Raw genomic sequence first — 20,166 nt, 5'->3', positions numbered from 1 at the left:
TGCATATCATATAGGCATGCATCAGTTATTACATCGCATGCCAATAACATACAATCATTTTCCGTGTTATAACCCTATATTGGTTATAATTATTGGGAAAGTCGTTACAATAATAATGATAAGAAAAATATAAGTTTAACCATGAAAACAACATTGCAAATTATTTTTCTTTCAGTAGGTGCCCGAAAAATTCTCAGCATATTGCCCGAATTTTCACAAACATTTTTGGTTGGAGGCTGCAGCCCCCAGCCCTCCCCCGCCCCCCGCCTCCTACGCCTATGAACAGAACCCGCAATAAATTAGACGTGAAATTAACGATTCTGGTCTCATAAAAAATAGGTGAGTTCGGCGTACAATGAATAAAATTTGATTAGATATTTAATGGACTACCGTTCAGTTTAGTTTTATCTCACAATTCTTAAGGCGACCTTTCTGTAGTGTTTTTCGAATTGGTAGAGAGAAAGTGAAATGGGTTACGTTATACGTATAGCGTCCGTCGTTTGGTGGAATCGTTTAATAAGGCAACGGTCTGGTACGTATACACAAACAAATGCACGTTTACGTAATGTATGTTCAGAAACTCCCGCGCAATTGCAACTACAGGAAATCTAGAGTCACCATTTAAAGGGTGTGAAGACTCGCACAAAAAGAAACGTATAATGCCTGGCTATTTGACCTTGTTTCGAATGAGGTGTAACAGAAGTGTTTAACACCACCATCGATCCCAGAAAAAATACACACACAGTACAGTATACAATCGATACACCGATGGATATCTCAAGGTCCAGCTAAAGATAACAAGGTATCACGTTTCACTATACTGTCTGCATTTTGAAGCGACACGAATAAAACGTCACTTGCAAGCAACGGAAAGTTAACTTTTTCAGATGGCCGCACGCGGTTTGGGGCGAGTCTTCAATGCCTTTAAGTCCGCGAACGTTCACTCAGTTATTAAGAACGCAAGAGTGCTTGAAGAAACCCCGAAAGGGGGATTGTCTTCATTATTCTTAAGACCGTACGCATACTTGAAGTACAAGTTCGCGACCGTTCTTAAATGTGAACAAGGCCGCAACGAGCTTACTTGTAGCTATTACGTAATACAAGGGTAAGCATATTTCCGGGTTCGTGGGACCGCACTATCTTTCTGACGTCAGTTAGTTGCAATTCATTTACACTTGAATGATTCCACACGATAGATCCACGCAGATGTAGCTGAAGGTTTGATCTTGATGTCAGCAGGGATAAAAGTTACGTTATGAAACTGTGACGGTGACAAAGTCAGTCTTTCAGACTGGCTGGAAATGGAACTCTAGTACATACCTAAATGGAAGGTAAGTTTGCTATCTAGGGCTTTTCAACTCGCCCAAATCGAGACAGCTCATACTCATAGTGGCATCTGAGGTCGCTTCTCGGCCTTTTGGCTAAGACCATGTGTAGTATATGCTCCCTTTCGAGGGGAATGGTACACCCGACGATGATCACACAGTCACAGTCCCAATGCAAGGGGACTGGGGTTGAGAGCGGATCAGTCGTTCGGTAGTTTGGTTTTCGTACCCATGTTCTTTCCTGGGCGACTTTTTCTTAAAAACCATCTGAGGTAATGTCTGTAACTTACACTATAGGATACACACTATGCCTGTCACGGTGGTTAGCCCAGGCCGTTTCGAAGGAAAGATAATTTTTGTTATAAGCCTATGTTAGTTTACACGTGGGACGCGTATCCTCTATTTGCACAGTGATGATCACATTTACGAAAGATTATTAATACATTACATCCTATATAGCAATTTTATTTTCATGTTTTCGTAAACTTCCATACCTGCTTCTGGACACGAAACAGCAGCACGGTAACCCTAGCCTATATAGGGTTAAAACATATCTATGATTGTTGCACAAATCATGAAAATATTTACCACGTTTGGTTAGTTGTAAAAACTCAAGTAATTGCTTATGCAACGTTATTGCAAAGTTGTTAGTGCAAGTACATAAGTTGTTATGGCCTATTTTTGTTTACCCAATTGTCATTACAAATTGTTGCAAACAATTTCATAAATTTCCACCGTTTTACGGCTCTGCCTATCATAGATGTTAACAAGCATAATCAAATCATATTACTAAAGCTTAAAGAGATAGACTTGTCTGCATGCATGCGACAATATAAAAATGCAATTAATTAATTTTAATGGACTATTGCATAAATGTCTAGACTACTCCTATAGGAAGGTTGTACTAATACTGTATGTAACAAGTTCACATTCATTGTGGTTGGTGAGATATTTGAAGGCCTGATAGTACTATTTTTAGGTGTGCCATATTCTCTACATGCCATACCTCACTGCAGAAGAAAACTTCATAAACATATCTAGCCATGCAATATGTACAAGAATATGAATATTCCTTTTCAAACACTGATGTAGAGTTTTCATTAAATTTTAGTGGCGCTTCAGCTAAAACTGACAATTCTGCAGCCCATTTTTTTTAGGGGCATGGGGGGGGGGGGGGAGGTGGGTCAAAAAGACATGATATCTCCTTGATCATGAATTTTCTTATCTCTTTGAAGGTGCTCATCTTGGCATATAGATAAACCAGACAAAGGATTATGTCTAGATCATAGAGGTAGAGAGAATGACGTCATGCAACATATACTGCAGCCACCCATCCAACTGGGGGCGCTTTGCTTATACGGCCAGAAAGTACCGACGCGTGATAAAAACACTATACGTCGTATACATAAGTAAAGTGACATAGTTGACATAAATCACTCGAAATGGTGATATCATGTGCCGCATTTGGGTGCATTTGGGTGCTGCGGCCGAGTGGATAAAGGCGGTGGCATTTGAAGGAATGAGGCTAAGTAATCGGAAGGTTAAAGGTAATCTGTATAGGCCCTTAATTCTGGCCACTGTAAGTTTTTAGGTCTCTTATTGCAAAATAATGTATAATAGATAGTACATTTTTATATAATGATTAGCTAGCATTATTTTGTTTTTTGTATTTTTTTGTCATACAGAGGGTGTTTTGAACCCCCCCCCCCCCCTCTGGATCCTGATTCAGTATATACAATGCGCGTATGCAGACGCCACTTTTTTAACATAGCATTGTTAGTACATGATTGCATTTGTTTTGATGTACATCGTACGTTTGTTGTACATGATCGTATATGTTTAGAGCATGATCGTATACTTTTAGTACATGATTGTATATGTTTGGTACATGATCGTAATATTTTAGTACATGATCGTGTATTTCTATTACATGATCGTAAGTTTTTAGTACATGATCGTATACAATTATATCATCATTAACATCATCATATGTTGTGGGTTTTTTCGCGTTATTTAGGAAACTGTTATGGAAGTGGTATTAAAGGGCGCATTTTCAAATGATAATTATAAAAAACGAACCTTTATCGCTGGAAGTGCCAGAGTTCAAATGCCATTTGTCTATACAAATGAATATTTTCTTCACGTATTGGCCATCACAACGGGGTTTAGGGGCAAGGGGGAGAGCGGGGGGAATTTTGAGAGGGAAAGACCTTGACGGTTCCCGTGTGAAAAAAAAGGAAGTGTACAAAAAACACAATAAAGTGGTAATGAAAGTAAAAAAAAAACGGGTGACAGGCCCGTACGGAGAGGGTTGGGGTAGTGATGACATTTTCAAGGTCAGGGAAGTGTTTTCCAGCTACCTCAGGGTTGTTACTAGCAAACACAAATATTTTGGAGCTCATCACAGATAGTGTCACGGATATTAACAAGACTATTCTCCAAGACACAAATCGATAACTTACTATCCAAACTCCTCCCCACCCCCCCCCCCCTCCTTGCACTCAAAATTATGTGTATGGGCTTGAATGTTGTATACAACATTGGCGGTTTAGGATGTAACTTGAAAAGCACCCTCGGTTCCCGTCGGATACTGGGCTTTATGCACGGATGAAATTTCATGTTGTCTAGGCAACAACTCTAGTAGACCTATTAAGTACAATTACTGTAATTGTAAAATCTTACCCACAGTACCCACTGTGTGTTGAGAAAATACGGCTACAATGAGGTTTGAACTCCTTTAAGTTCTTAATCTTTTACCTCTGCAATTATTTGTGTTGCAGCTGTTGCCTGCCGTATCCCGTCCCCGCACTCCGTTGGGGGAGGGAGTTAGCCTTGATGCGATCTCTCCCTCTGTATAGATGACTTTTTATGGCAATATAGTGGCCGAATACAACATGCAACAAATACGGAGGATACAATAGCAGCAATCACAAAAAACAAAACAAAACAAAAACATGATAACATCTTTTACAGATGGAAGACTTGTTAATTATTTTCAATTGTTTTCATTTTTTCTATTAGTTTTGTTTGGTAGCAACGCAAAACGTATCATTTATTTCCTGAAACATCAAACTATGTATGAATCTGCTTTATTCATTGATATAATGAATAGTTGCTTTTTGAATGTCGAATTGCAATTTTTTTGCGGACAATTTATACCAGAACATTTCGTCCGGCCGGACTATATTTGCTGTGAAGGGGGGACACAGTTTTCGACAGATAATGTCCGACCGGACTAAATGTGCTGATTAAAATAGTTCCCGGGCACTTTGTACAGGGGGACACTCTGTATGGTCACACCGCCCACAAAATTTGGTCAGAAGTATGAAATTTCGCGGAACTGCTTTAAACCTATCTCTCTGGTTTAAATGTTTGAATAATGCAAAAGAAGGCGCTCAGGAAACACATAGAAGATTGAGATTTTTCGGTCATGTACCAATACTCCACGAGGACGCTTCAGCAAAGGTTGCTTTAAGAGAAGCATTGAGACATACTGCTAAACAAGTAGGAAGGCCCGGGACTACCTTACTTGGAAAAAAAAGTAATATAAGGACGTTAACATTAAGAATATCGAGGAAGCAACAAATCTTACACAAGATCGTGATACGTGGCGGAGATTAATCACTGAGCATGTCGGATGGACGAGACTCAACTAGTACTACTACTAGGAACACAAAATCTTTTTTTTTCACCCTATACGTGAAGAATTTAACACCAAATTATACAAAACCAATCTCGAGAACGACCCATTGATTGAAGAACTCCTACTGAAATACAAAGTCGCAACAACTCACTTCCCAAATAACCAAAACCTTTCTGTATTCAAAACTGTGGCATTGAAGACTCGCCCCAAACCGGGTGCCGCGCTCTGAAAAAGTTAACTTTTCATTGCTTGCAAGTGGAGTTTTCTGCTTGTCGCTACAAACTGCAGACAGTAATGAAACGTGATACCTGTTATATTTAGCTGGACCTGAGATGTCCATCGCTTTATCGTTTGTACACTGTGCTGTGGGTATTGACCGCAGCTGTATGTACTGACTGTACACTAGTGTCTAATTACTGACGGTAGCAAGCTGTGTGCTTATTTTGTGGGATCGATGGTGTTGTCTAACACTTCTGTTACACCTCATTCGAAACTAGGTCATATTACCGACATTAGACGTTTCTTTTTGCGCGAGTCTTCACACCCTTTACAGTATCATTCCAATAGAAAATCCTTTTTTTCCCTAAGTGGGTCTAGCCCCCGACTCCAGGTATCCTTATACATAAAGAACAAAACAAAAAAAATCCGACAAAGTAGCAACCACTCCCTACCCAGACAATAGAAACCGCTACGTCTCCAAAATCCTCAATACTTAGAAAGTCCTCCCCTTTAGAAATTCCTCCCCTAAATCCCTCCCTTATTGGCTCTTTGACTCCGACCTCAGGTATGTTTATGGCTATCTATACAATGTTATTAAATAAGACTTCATATATATATATATATATATATATATATATATATATATATATATATATATAATTATATATATATATATATATATATATATATATATATATTTATATATATCCAATATATATATGTATATATATATATATATATATATATATATATATATATATATATATATATATATATATATATATATATAAATATATATGTACATGTACTTTATAACTGTTCGACCAAACGTTCTTGCCTTTCCTGGACCTGCCTTTTATTTAAACATTCCGTTCAACTACTTTACCTCTAGTCTTTTCATAAAGTTTTAAAGCCATGGCCATTGTTGTCTTGTTACTATTTACTGACAGATTTACTTCTCAAAGTTGTATGTATCATGAACGAGAAATAAATACAGAGACCAAGAAAAGTGTGTTGTCATTCTTAAAGAAAGTTCTCTGACCAAAGATCCCTCAAAGCTGACCTCATCGTGTTATCAGAGTGGCAACCACTGTTTTTTCAGATGGCAAATAAGAGCTTATGTCTGGGTAATTTTTATGAAGACCTACAGTAAGTGGCAAACATTCCTCGCGAATATCAATCCTTACCCCCCCATCCCCCATCGACCTTGCCAGAACCCCCTCTCAGGTGTCATATTTAAATGCCTGTTGTGTCGTGCTGGCGATCTAAGGTCAGCTTTCAACCATTCCACCACCCAACCCCCACCCCTGCAAAGATACTCCTGCGTATGTTCTCTGTGTGTGGGAGGGTGGGAGGGGGGGAGGGGGGAATTGTAAGGCATTCACGTCGATTATGTTGGTTCGGGTTGCGTTCAGTCTGGCACTGTGTGGCATGGTCAAGCAATGGTCTAATAACATTATTATAATGATTTTTGGTGCCCTTCATTATTTTCTAGAGAATTGTGTGAGAAACATTCATTGATAAAGCCGTTTGCTGAATTTTTCATAGCACATAAAATGTTCTCAACTGTTTTAAATATCAAGTACAGAACGTGGCTTCAATGGATGATATTGTCCGACCGGTGTTTTATGACCGCTTTTCATTGAGAGAACGGGAAGGACGTGTAGGTAAGGGGTGCGGGCGGGGGGTTACGGGTTGTGTGTTAATACGACATACAAAGGAGCCTCACGGACATCGAGAAAGCGGTTATACACATGTTTGGGAATCAGCCGTTCATTTGACAAGGATGTAACTCTGATGGATAACTATCCTAAACCCAGCTGAGAATAACCTTGTTCCATTAGGAGGATATTACAGGTTTAAAATCCCTTATCATACTAAGCTGAAAACTACTTGGTCAAGTCTAAATTTAACAACAACCGTAACACTTCTGCTTCATGCTTCCCTTATTTTTTTTTATTGTTTAAGTTTCCTTTTTTTATATTACAACGATTAATTTCTGTTAAAAGAGAATCAATTGAGCTTTGCAATTGTCGAATCTAATATAATGAAGCTGTTAACATACATGTCATAATGGCGGCGTTGTACATAAGGCTTGGAAAAGTCAACATTCTGCCTTTGCGTCGTGCTTACACTTGTAACTGTGCGATAGTAAAACACACGTCACTTGCATATGGTCAGCCGAATCTTAATTCAAAGAAGTGAGAAGTATACCCTTGAAAGTGTCCAGGACATTGGCGTAAAAAAAAAATGGTCTACGGATGCGGCTGGTGCCACCTCAAATGTTTCGCGACACTAAGAGAACGTATATCAATTAATGATTTCATTTATGCATAGTTAAGGCCACCACGTTTGCTAAATACAATTAAGAGTCAGCGTACTGCTGGTCTTCACCTTATATGTATATATATGTAGATATACATACACACACACATATATATATATATATATATATATATATATATGTATATATATATTTAAATATATATATATAAACATATATATATATATATATATATATATATATATATATATATACTATTAATTTTATGTTTATTTTTATTTGTATTTATTTATTCTTTTTGGCTTTCGTCGACACATAGGACTCTTCTCACTGGTAATTGATAAAAAAAGATGAAGAACAGGATGTGTTTTCGCTTTATCTCTAATTCATGGCCTATCCCTGTTACACGTAACTCTGAAAGAGTTATAAATCATTCTTTGAGAATTCCCCAGGATCCACCTCTCATTTTACTGAGGAATTTCGTTTCCTAAAAGTGAAATCCTAATAACTGTGCTTCAAAGCCACTATTCGACAAGTGGGGGGAATTCATATAGAAGGTGGTCATTCTTATCACTCGAAAACATGCCAAATACGTCCATGTTCTCAACGAGTGAATCAATTCCACTATTCGGAATCAATCAATAGACTATACCAGCTATGCTATAGATGAACATTCATGCAGCCCATGCAGTGAACAGTTTCATACTATCGTAAACTCTTACATAATTAACGTAAGTCTACAATAGTACATACAGGCTTATTTTGTTTTAATTTAAAATTCTAATAATAATGTTTAGTCTATATGCCTTCAACAGCAGGGGCGAATCCGGGAAAGTAAAAAACAGGGTGGGTAGCTTTGCATGAGATCGTTAAAGCCTGCTCGAATATAAAGGGGTGTGTGTGTTCTAGTCAGGAGAAATCAAACATCAGTATCAAAACGAAAAATGGTTGGCATTCAGTGACTAATCAGGTCTATAATTAAAGTCTACACGCAAGTTTGTGCGGTTTTGGGGTTGAACAGAGAGTGGACACTTCTACCCCTGTCCGTCATCCATGGATCCGAGGATTAACCGTTGGTGCCCCATCCAGAGTGACTGTCTGATTCCCTGGATTATATAAACAAGAACAATTTAACTGCCACCCGTGGGTATCCAACTTGTTTTTCTTGCTCGGGGTATCCAATTTTGTATTTGATTTTCTTGACGACCCTGTATACAGTTGGCATTTTGTGAACTGCGTCAAAGGAGCCTATGGGGGAGAAGGTATCCCCCTCACATTTGATAATTGTTTATGTTTGACTAAAGGGTGCATTGGGTGCATAAAGTTGCAAAATGTTGGTATATTTATTCATTTTTGCCCCGAATTTTTATGACACTCAAAAAACCACCCTACAAAGGGTCGGGTCTACACCCCCCGATTTTAACACCAGGGGCTTACTATGCTCTTCATGAGGAACACTGGAGGGTCCTGATAGCTAAAGTTAATACAATGACTAAGAACGGAAATACAGATAATTAGGAATACCATTTGATCACGCCGATTTCATCACCTATTTATGTATTATGTATAAAAAAAAAAAAAAAAAAAAAATAATAATATACCGGTACATGGCTGGGAGAGTATCAAAAGGATGCTATTGTTTTTGGTAATTTTTGGGATTCATTTTGTAGCTTAATTGTAACTCGTGGTAGCCTTCAAATGGCAACCCTGCATTGTTGAACCTAATTGTTTTAGTGGACGACTTGAAATCGCAGTGTTAACTGCCCGGGTCCATTAGTGTCGTGTGCAAAACTCAAGTCCTTACACATGCATATAGATTAGTATTAGTACTAGCACAAGGTCCCGGGCACGTCATTCGTACATTGCTAACAACGAGTACAAAAAAAAATATACACCTTACGTATACTCAATCTTGGGTATGAACGGTCATGGAAGGGCGCTCTATGTCTATAGGAAGGGGTCTTGTTCTTCCCCGACTGTCTTCCCCGACTGAATCTAAACAAATCACCTAACTGGACTTTTTATTCCCAACTGACGGTGGAGGCGGGGAGACGCCCACCCCCTCCCTCCGAGAGTGCACGTCACTGAATGATATATGCAAATATCACATGTGACTCGCCAATTCACACAGACATTTAATTTCGTCGCTATCATTTATAGTACTGTATATTCTTCGTATTATGTTCTGTTTTTAACAGATTTAGAGTTTGTTGAATACCATACTGAACACAAAAAATTTCGTTCGGACGTCCGAGCGATATTTTCAACCATATAACATTTTATATGGGCAATATAAAAGTTTATCTGGATTTTTTTTTTATATCAACCAGATAAACTTTTATCTGGCCCAGATATGGATGCAATGAAATTTAACCAGATCAAGTTTTATATGGGCCATATAAAACTTTATTTTATATCAAGTTATATCTGCCAAATTTTTTATCTGGCCAGATATAAATTCCAGATCTGGAGCGGATCTGGCCCAGATTGAAATTCCAGATCTGGGCCAGATCTGGATTTTTATATCTCGCCCAGATATGGGATTTCGGTAAGGGCCATAACACCATATCAAGCACGTGAAATGGGCGAAATATCGATATATACTTGGACACTTTTTGATAAAGTCAAGCGGGGGTAAATTTGACCTTCCATTTACAGAGGAATACACTGCAAAATAGATCCAATTTTAAATTCAAGTAATTAAGCTGATAAAAAGAAATCCGAAAATGCTCTATGACCTACAAGTAACACTATAACAAATAGTTTGTGTCAGTGGACCAAAGTTCTGAGGTCCGACATGTTGCACCAATATGTACATTAGTTGAAACAAAGTGAGGGAAAAGCCGAATTATGAAAAAGGGTTAAAACTTACCAATTGTGAATGCAACAGATGCTTGCAACACGTAGGTGCTGCCGGCTAGAAAGTTAGATGTTTGGTATTCTAACACGCTATCCCAATAAAGAACACCATTCGCTTTAAATGAACCCGTGAAGAGAAATACCATCACGAAACCAGCCAAGAAGACACCAGAGGAACGACAATTGATGACTCCTTTATTCTTCATTTTCACAATTTAATTTAGGTAGCAAATAATGTAGTTCAGGCAAAGAGCATTTCACTTATGTTACGCTGTTTCAAATGCGGTGTATATTTCTCAGATGCTACTAAATAACGCGTGCTGTTTGATTTGAGGAAATAAATAACCACAGCTGCCATATGACAACACTATTTGAGAACGGCCAGCTTTGAAAACGTGGTGGCGCTCTTTCCTTTTACCGTCTCTTTACCAATTATAGTGATGAGGATAGCCTGCTCACCTTCATCAATCGCATCAATTCTTTCCACAGCACATCACATTCACCTCTGATTACTCTCACCAACAGGTTAACTTTCTCGATGTGACTGTTCGCAAGGAACACGGTTCTCTCTCTACAGACTTATACACCAAGCCCACAGACACACACCAGTATCTCCATTCTTCAAGCTGCCATCCCCGTCACTGCAAGTCTGGAATTGCCTACAGTCAAGCACTTTGCCTTCTTCGCATTTGCTCTAACAATTCCTCTTTCATTCGCCATACAGATGCTTTGGAAAAACACCTTACTGTCAGGGGCCATAGTGCCAGAAGGGTGCGTGAAGCCATTCCTAGAGTCCGCTCCCTTTCCAGATCATCTACTTTGGCAGTGAAGGACAAAAAGGGACGAGATTGCGACAACAAACTGCCCTGGTTGTTACTTTCCTATCAAATCTTCCTCCTCTTCAGAAAATCACTTCTAACAACCACAACATTTTCCTCACTTCAGATAGACTCCAACGAGCCGTCCCTGAAAAAAACCCACCATCGCCTACATACGACCGCGCAACCTTCTTTCAAATGTGATCGTTATTCGAGATGCATCGTCTGCAGCCACCACACTGTTCAATCTAATTCCATCACCAGCTACAGTATGCAACTCACACACAACGTCACGTCACTTGCACAACCACCAATGTCATCTATCTGATCTCTTGTAGAGTTTGCGGCATCAAGTATGTTGGCGAAACCAAAATCACCCGCAAGAAGCGATTCTATGGTAACAGATCCACAGTCAACACCATGAAGACTGATCAGACCCCAGTTGGAGAACATTTAAACCTTCCCAACCATACCATTAACGTCATGTCTTTACAGGGGATTGAATCCTTAGGTAGCCGTCCTGACCTAGTACGAATCAGCAGAGGGGGAGGCTATGGATGCAACGCCTTCGCATCATTCAACCTCATGGGCTCAACATTTAGGAAGGACATGACTACTTTTCTTCTGTCCCCCACTCCTTTTATCTTTGTTACAGCCCCATTACTCCTCTTCTCACAGCTCTCTTCCACCCTTTTTTTCTCCACACCTTTCTGTCCTTGCCCTTCTCCAGTTTATTCCCTACCCCGTTCCTTTTATCCTCTCTTTGTCCCTCCACTGTTTATCTCCTACCTCTCCTCTTCCCCTGTTGCTTTCCTCTCTCCATTCCTTGTCTACCAATCCCCTACATCTATCTCATTGTGTTCACCGTGCTAACCTGTCTGTATTCTGTGCGTGTTTTTGTCCCTTCTGTTACTGTTACTTGTCATTTAGCCTCTGAAGAAGATCCTGCTAGGATCGAAACGTCAGGCCAACTTTCTTTTACACATTCCAATTATATGTTATCATACAATATTTTTTGTATTGCGCATGCGCGCAACATATTGGGATTAATAGCCCGCTCCATCATCTACATGGCTGGCTGGTGAATGCCAGCTGAAAATACAATCTTCATAGCAATCTGAAATGCACAGGTTGGCTACGCAGGAAAAAACTACAGACTCAGATTTCCAAAGAATTGTTGCGGTGTACAGTTAATACTCCACACGTTAATAAACTAGATCTCCTTGAGTTGCATTCTTCTCCAAAAGAATACGATCAATTCTCTACTTTGGTTCTTTAGTTTCAAATTGAACAAGACAGGTTACATTTGAACGCATTTGAGTTAACAACATCCTGCAGAAAAAGTTGCAAGCAACAAATGTTAACCGTATTTATCCGCAACGATTCGGCGTTATCTGACCAACTGCAGCTCCCGCAACATAGGCACTTTTAACCTTATTTTTGTGGCACGGCATTATTATATACTATGCAGGCGCGTATCCAGGGGGGGGCGTTGGGGGCGCGCGCCCCCCGGGTAAGAAAAAGAGGAGAGAAAAAAAAAGAGAAAAAAAGGGAAAAAAGAGGGGGAAAAAGAGGAGGAGAAGAGGAAGGAAGTGAAAAGAAAAAGAAGAAGGAGAGAAAAAGGAGAAAAGGAGGGAGTAAAAGAAAAACGCCAATTAAGACACCGGGAAGAGAACGAGGAACAGTGACATCATTATAGCGCTGATCCCTATTATATACACAGGGTAGCCAGTGACGGATCGAGGATTTCGGAAGGGGCGTGCACCTCACCCTACCCCTTGCACCGACAACTCCATTTTTGACGTTTCCATTTTTCCTCTCACTAATGTATCTATATATATACTATATATGGTCTATCATAACGCGTGTGTGTGTGTGTATGGACGCCTTAAACAATTGTACAATTGTGCTTTGAAACCAACTGTGGCTGGTCTCGACCGAGTCGTCGGGGAACATGACGCATTTCGGGAAGGGGGCGACCACCCCCCCCCGAGCATATTTTTTTTATGATATCGCTAGTTATTTCAAAATAGAAAATGCTTAGATACAACTAACAAGGCCTGGGAAGTGTCATTTCCAGCGATCTGGGAGGCATTTTCGGCCAAAATTTTCTTGTACGCTTTGCGCCAACTCATGGTGGCGCTACGCTTAGATAGTTTGCCCACAGACTTCGCCCCTCCCTAGGCAAATTCCTCGCTACGCGCCTGTTCGAGTTTGTAAAGCAAACAGCAGATATCAAAACATATCAGTGAGCATGAAAATGGCGTTCCAGGATGAACAGCTTCAAAACTGTCTGTGTGTGTAGTCTAAGGCGAAGGAGACCAATTTGATTTGGGGAGCTGTAACGACTTGCCCAAAAAATATAACCAACATTTTTCGCGCGCTCCGCGCGCGTTCAACATGTTAATGTCAATATCATATAAGCAAGCATCGGTTATTACATCGCATGCCATCGTGTACCGTACGGTCCGTGAAAGTTGCGCAGTACACCGCGGGATGCCCATATAAACAACGAAATGTCTTATGTAGATGGAGAAAAAGCATGGAGGTACAATTATGTCAAAACTCTCTTTTACATTAGTAATGGCTAATTAGTCGGCCAAGCTTAGAACTTTATTTTAAGTACCAAGGAGATGATTTTTAATTAATTTCCTTTAGATGTAACTATGTATTGCAATTTAATTTTCTTTCAGTAGGTGCCCGAAAAATTCTCAGCATATTGCCAGAAAAGCCCCCCCCCCCCGCCTCCTACGCCTATGTGTGTAGTGTTCGGTTTCGGAAATATCTGGTATTTGTTTCATTTCCTTCAACGAAGTTTTATAATAGCAGTTATAAGAGGTTTTAATATTTGTACACCAATAAATTAACTGTGTCGGAATTTTCGAAAATTTCCTGACCAACATTCTTCATCATACTTCCCTCTACTCGTGCAATTTTGGCCGGTCTGTTAGGGGTTCAAGGAGGTTTTTCTATATTGGTTGTCCATAGATGATTTTTTTTGCAACATTATGGGTATGTTTTGAAGTGAGTTTATTCACGAGAAATGTGAATTTTCAAATTCTGAACAAATAATGGGCTTAAAACCTTCAAAAGTGGGGCTGTCGGATATTGTGGGCCGCGACGTAGAATCACCTACAAAAGCAATGATCCACAGGACATGCGATGAGGTCAGAGTCGAACATGATGTGTGACTGGTGACAATCTTCAAAACGGTTATGGATGGAAAAAAAACTGTTGGGAAATACTTGGTTCTCAGGCAAAAAGTGTACATCTGGTTGGTCATTTTCAAGCCCGAAAAGTGCCATTTCCGGTGATCTGGGGGGTATCAAAACCAGAAATTTTCTTGTACGCTGCGCGCCAACCGATAGTGGCGCTTAGATAGTAATTCGCGCCCCCCGGGTTAGAAAATCCTGGATACGCCCCTGCTATGGCCGTGTATGGCATATATTTCGTGCTTTGGATGATGATAAACCAAGGCCAGGATATCGACCAAGCAGTTTTTAATAGACCGGAGGGGTGTTACGTTTTCAATGATAGAATATAGGCCTACATTTATATATTCGTTAGATGAAAGGTCCATTAGGCCTTCGGTGCAAATCACCGTATGTTCCTAAAACTTTCGCTAACTAGGCGAGGATACAGTAACGTTAACATGTAGTTCTATTTGACCAATCACTGTCTATGACACGGTGTATTCTCTGTCACGTCCGAATCAGGTGTGATTCGTGATTGTCAGCTTTGTTCTGATGGTTTCAGTCATCATTTTATTCGTTAATATTGCAGACACATGTTAGCTAGAGATTTGTTTATAAACATTATATAATATTGCATAGCTTTTGTCTACGTTAAGGGACCAAACGCCGAACTGGCTTCTTCGTGACCGAAGAAACAGTACAAAGGGGTTGCAGTAACAAAGACCCCTCCATTGAATATGAACAACTAACGTTGACCTTCACCACGCACTACAATGATATGTGTTTGTGTACAAATACAGTTGTTCTAGTTTACATACCGTATTACTGTTGTTTGGCAACATCCGCCTGATATAGTGAACCATCCTCGGCCTTTTCGTTAAGATCATGTGTAGTATCTATTATCTTTTCAATGGGTTCATAATGCCCAATTGACGTAACATCATCATGATCAAAAGGTCAGTCTCGATGCATATATGTAAGGTGATCACTTGTTGAGAGTGTGCAACCGTCCAGTCTTTTGATTTTCATGGGTGACTTCTCTGTAAAGAAACTTCCTAAATGGACTAAGTGGAATAGGTTTTTTTTTTTTTTGGGGGGGGGGGCATGTTTGCAGTTAACACTGTCAATTTGTATGCTTTGGATGTTGAAGATGATGAAATAAACTTATGATAGATTATGATGAGTAAAAAATGTGATTGATATAATTGCCATTTTCCCCCCCTTCACTTTAACTATTGAGAACTGATCGATGAGTTCATCTTGTCATATGAAATCGAGCAGTTGTGTTTAATTTCAAGTGCCACTCGCATATAAACATGCGTAAATGAAGGAGGTGAGGCAGAGGAGGGTTCAAAGAGGAACCCATGTGAGGAACAATAACTGACATTGTGTAGAAGTTAGTATGTAAAGTATAGCCTTAACATTGAAAATAAAACCATATGTATACACAGAGAGTATTAAGCACAATACAAATAATGATTGTACGTTTGTTGTATGGAAACAGTTAAAACAGACTTATGTTTCTTTCTTTCTTAGATTTTCTGTATAAAGTTATACACACATCAATAATTTGTATACATCAGGTATAACAAAGAAACGAGATCAGCGGAGTAAAGGAAGAAGAAGAAGATATTGGATAAGGCATGTACACACATATGTACATATTGACTTAGTATTTGAAAGTTCATCTGGACAAATGTCATCTGAGATGAGAGATGAAATACTTGTCAGTTTGTCTTTTTTTTTAAAAGATCTATCACAGTTTCAATTTTCAATATGATCATTTTTTGAAACCTGAAGTAGTAAGTTAAAACATGTCATTTCCTTGTTATTACATATTATTTTTAAAAGTATTTCTTTGGTTGTATCGATATAAAACTAACGTACTACCGAAATAAAGTAGGCATATATAGTATTAATCGAACATTCATTCATACTTAGTAAAGATTCCTAAATCCTATTGGTCCATTCAGGTCAGCTGACCGTGGTTAATCCTGTGAGTAACGCAGGGTAAAATTACGGGGCATCACTTTAATAAATCTTTGGTTATATATAACCAAAAATGTTTTGTTTTATGATTTTTCCCCCACACAAATGGTAGTGTATGAATGAACGGGGTTAATCAACGGTCTAGCGTGCGTTACTCACATGATTAATGCACTCCGGGTGTTAATGCTATCCGCCCTCGTGCATCGCTTGCATTATCCCCCGATCAACTTTTAAAGAGGACGAAATAAAATGAGGGAAACTTATTAGAGCCATCACAATTATAATATCTGTTATTTTTGCAATTGACCGTTGCTTCACTAGTAGCGGTTTATAAAGATTTACTTGGTGACCCGGGCCAATGATCAAATGTGCTCCCTAGCGTGAGCATTAGAATCAATCATACAAGGAGTATGCCAATATTTTAGACAGGAAAATAAGAGACTGACAAAAATCGGAAGAGGTCGAGATTTATTATCTTAATTTTCTAATATAGTATTTTATTATTTATTTATTTATTTATTTATTTATGATATAGCATATTTGTTTTACATATTGTGCATTATATACTTCTTAAGATAACCACACTAAAGGTTTTAACATATTCTGGATTATATTGAAACTGTCATTGTTCAACGCAATGTAGTGTTGTGTAACTTTTATTTTTCAGGCCCATGGTTTCCGCTTCTTATCCCAATGGCGTAACGCCGCTGTTTACTTTCATTTCGAAATTAAATGCAATAAAAAGCTATCAATTCCATTTTCAAAATCTTTATTGCCCTTTTTTATTTCTTAACGTTTTATTTGTAATCATGGGTCTTTAATTTTGTGATCACCTGTGTCAAAAATTCAACAGTTTTTTTTTGGCAGTTTGAAATGGCTTTGTTTAGTTTGTTGACGGCAACTATGCGCTTCCATACCAACATGGTCAAAAGCAACTTGCCAAAACGTGTTTCTTTTAAATTTGGTTATAACCTTCCAAATAATGCTTCAACAACAAAACGTTCAAGTAAACAGCTATAATTGTTTCACTGAGGAGAAATGTATTGGCAATTGCCTTAGACTATAGTACGAAAGCTTAACTGACCGATACCATTAGTAGGTATACCAGACATAGAGAAGCAGAATTTGTCGATACATTTCCAATGAACTTCTGCCTTGAAGCGGCGAACACAATCAATATGGTGTGCAGCTTGAAATATTATACGAATGAAAAAAAGGCCTACGTTTGCTTTGCATTTTGGAAGCAGCAATACAAAAGTTAATGATTGCAAGTTAAATAGGGTGCAGAATATTCATAATACTACTACTACTACTAATAATAATAGTTAGGAAAAGGAGAAGAAAACACGTTCACACTGAATCCCTGTGTGCACTGATAACACCATGGAACAACGAAAATGTACCTAACATGCAAGGTTTGCATGTTATTTACTAAGTATCCTTAAAAACTGTTATTTTGTATAATATTGTCACAGAAAAATTACAACAAACAAACAGAAAAACAAGTAGTTTCTAATTTTAAGATGACAGTTAGCATTTGAATGTAGAAAAGCTATCAGTAGCCTGCTTTTTTTATTAGCTCAGATGAACAAGCAGTTGGTGGGCGTCTTCAAAGAAGGTCTATAATAAGGTAAACAACACATTTTCAATAACCGGTAAACCGTACATAGAACAAACCGGTTTACAATTAAAGAAATAACCTATAAACCGTCAAAAATAAAACGCTTTTGCCTGGTATATGGGGATTGGGAGAGTTGCGCAGCCCTGAGAAGTGCAGCAAAATTAGTGGACAACAACTACAGTCCATATTCACCCAAGCTCAACCATGGTTGAGGTTTCGGTGAGCATTTTGTTTCAATTTGGCATCTCTCTAGTACAGGATATGGCAATCTGGATTCCTCTGCAGCGGAGGACAGGATTTCTTTGGAATTCACATTATGATAGGTATCGGGAGGGAGTTCCATTTTTTTAAAGTCTTTTATAAAAAAAACTTTTGCCGGTAGTTGTCCCACCTATGTATGGGATATTTCTCCACGCAGACAGAATTTAGATCAGTATCGTTTTAACATCTAATTGCTAGTGATATAAAAATAAAAAAATACATTATCGCTGACTATGTCGCTGACGGCGAGGGACGTAACAACTGTCTTTGCCGGAGGGTCCAGATAACCACCAGTCCGCCCCTGATGCCAAGTCCCTAGAAGGGGAGCAAAATGATCAGTGGCGGCATCAAAAATTCCCAAAGTGTTGGGGGGGGGGTATGGGTGGGGACTAGGGCTAGTAGGAAAACAAAACAGTTTTGAAGTGAAAAAGCGCACCAGTATAAAGTGCATATAACGGGCAAATATCAGGTGCTAGGGGAACGCCTCCTACCACCCATCCACACGCCACGCTTCAGCAGTGACATACATTTGAATTGCTGAAAATTTAATTTTTGCGTTCAATCAATATTTTGACATTCACCATTTTCTCAAGAGGGATATTGATCGATTCGAGATCGACTTGACTTTTTGCGTGCGGCCGCAGTGATTAACACAGCAACGAAAATAAACACTTGCTGTATACTTATAACTGTACACTGCTATTGGTCGGGGAGGTTAGGGCCACCAGAAGCTGTAGCACTATTACATATATAGTTCCTGTTTGCCTTTGTAGCAAGTTTGCTGCGCTAAGATACATGTCCGAATGAGAACTTTCACGTACATTTCTCAGCGGCCTAGCTCAAGCTCAAAGTGTTTTCAAATATATCTAGTTCTCTCGTGGGAAGTTTAAAGCACAACATATTTGGGTGAGAGAGAAATTGGGTGAAAGATAATTTCTATGGGATTTATTTCAAAGCCTCTTTGGGGTCCAGGGGGAGAATCACCAACAACTTGTGTGATTTTAGAGATATTTCTGGTTCTCCCGTAGTTGATTTAAAAAATAAAACACACATAAACAAGAGGATTTACTTCTGTAAAGGTTTCCAATACAGGAAACTGCAGTGCTTTCAGACAGTTCTCTTGTAGCTATTTTTTATATTTAAACATACATATACATTCCAGAGAGGAAGTCAGTCTCATTGGAATGTATTTCTAAGCCCCAGTGGGGATCTAGAAGGGGTGGATGGGGGTGACGCCTACGGAAACGTGTAACATTTTGTAAGGCTAATATCACCCAAATCTGGGACGGATAGCGTGACTGAACAATACCCTATTAAATAATATCTAAACCGATGACGCTGTTGATGGATTTTCTTTTGATAGAAGTTTCATTTCTGCACACGACGAATTCACGGATTTATGTATACCGTCTGAGGGAGCATGATATACGACAAAGAGCAGTATGTCATTTCTCTGTTCTTAAAAGCGACTCGACACAACTCCTTAAAACCTTTACATGCAAAATAATTGTTATACTAGTTATTGATTTTCTTTTTGTCCAACAAGCCTGACAGAACTGTCACAAATAATATCACCGGTATGTCGTAATTATTATTATGATGATTGTTTTGTTCCGTTATTACTGTCGTGGAATCATCGATTCAATCGATTTTACTTTCCAGACAGAGTTTGATGAAAAGTTACTTTTTGCAAACGAAACGCAAGTCTTGGTAACAATAAGTATGAAACCATGTACTAATGGAGTCCACATTCGATGGGTAGGTGAGGTCATATCCGGTTGACGTTTCATCTGTCCAGGCTGCAGGTGTTAGAGTTCCCGGCTGACTCCGGCCTATCCAGGCTTGAAGATCCGCGGTGTCGTTACGCCACAACTTAAGCATCGTCTCTACAATGAATGTATGCTCCTCGACGCTGTGTATCGACGCCAGATGACTTGGTCGGTCGCAGTCGGA

At 39.1% G+C, this 20,166-nt stretch overlaps 1 protein-coding gene across 3 annotated transcripts in view; it reads right to left on the bottom strand.

The window, feature by feature from the left end:
• LOC139984949 (monocarboxylate transporter 12-like) overlaps nucleotides 1-10,639 on the bottom strand; it is a 256,740-nt gene extending 246,101 nt beyond the window's left edge. For all 3 annotated transcript variants that reach the window (XM_071999104.1, XM_071999106.1, XM_071999108.1), the window contains exon 1: nucleotides 10,344-10,639. In XM_071999104.1, the coding sequence (XP_071855205.1) occupies nucleotides 10,344-10,536 (193 nt within the window). In that variant the 5' untranslated portion in view covers nucleotides 10,537-10,639. The remainder of the gene's footprint in view (nucleotides 1-10,343) is intronic.
• Nucleotides 10,640-20,166: the final 9,527 nt, after the last annotated feature.

Source organism: Apostichopus japonicus, chromosome 17 (assembly GCF_037975245.1).
Source record: "Apostichopus japonicus isolate 1M-3 chromosome 17, ASM3797524v1, whole genome shotgun sequence".
Lineage (NCBI taxonomy): Eukaryota > Metazoa > Echinodermata > Holothuroidea > Aspidochirotida > Stichopodidae > Apostichopus > Apostichopus japonicus.
This window is presented reverse-complemented; position numbering and strand designations above follow the sequence as displayed.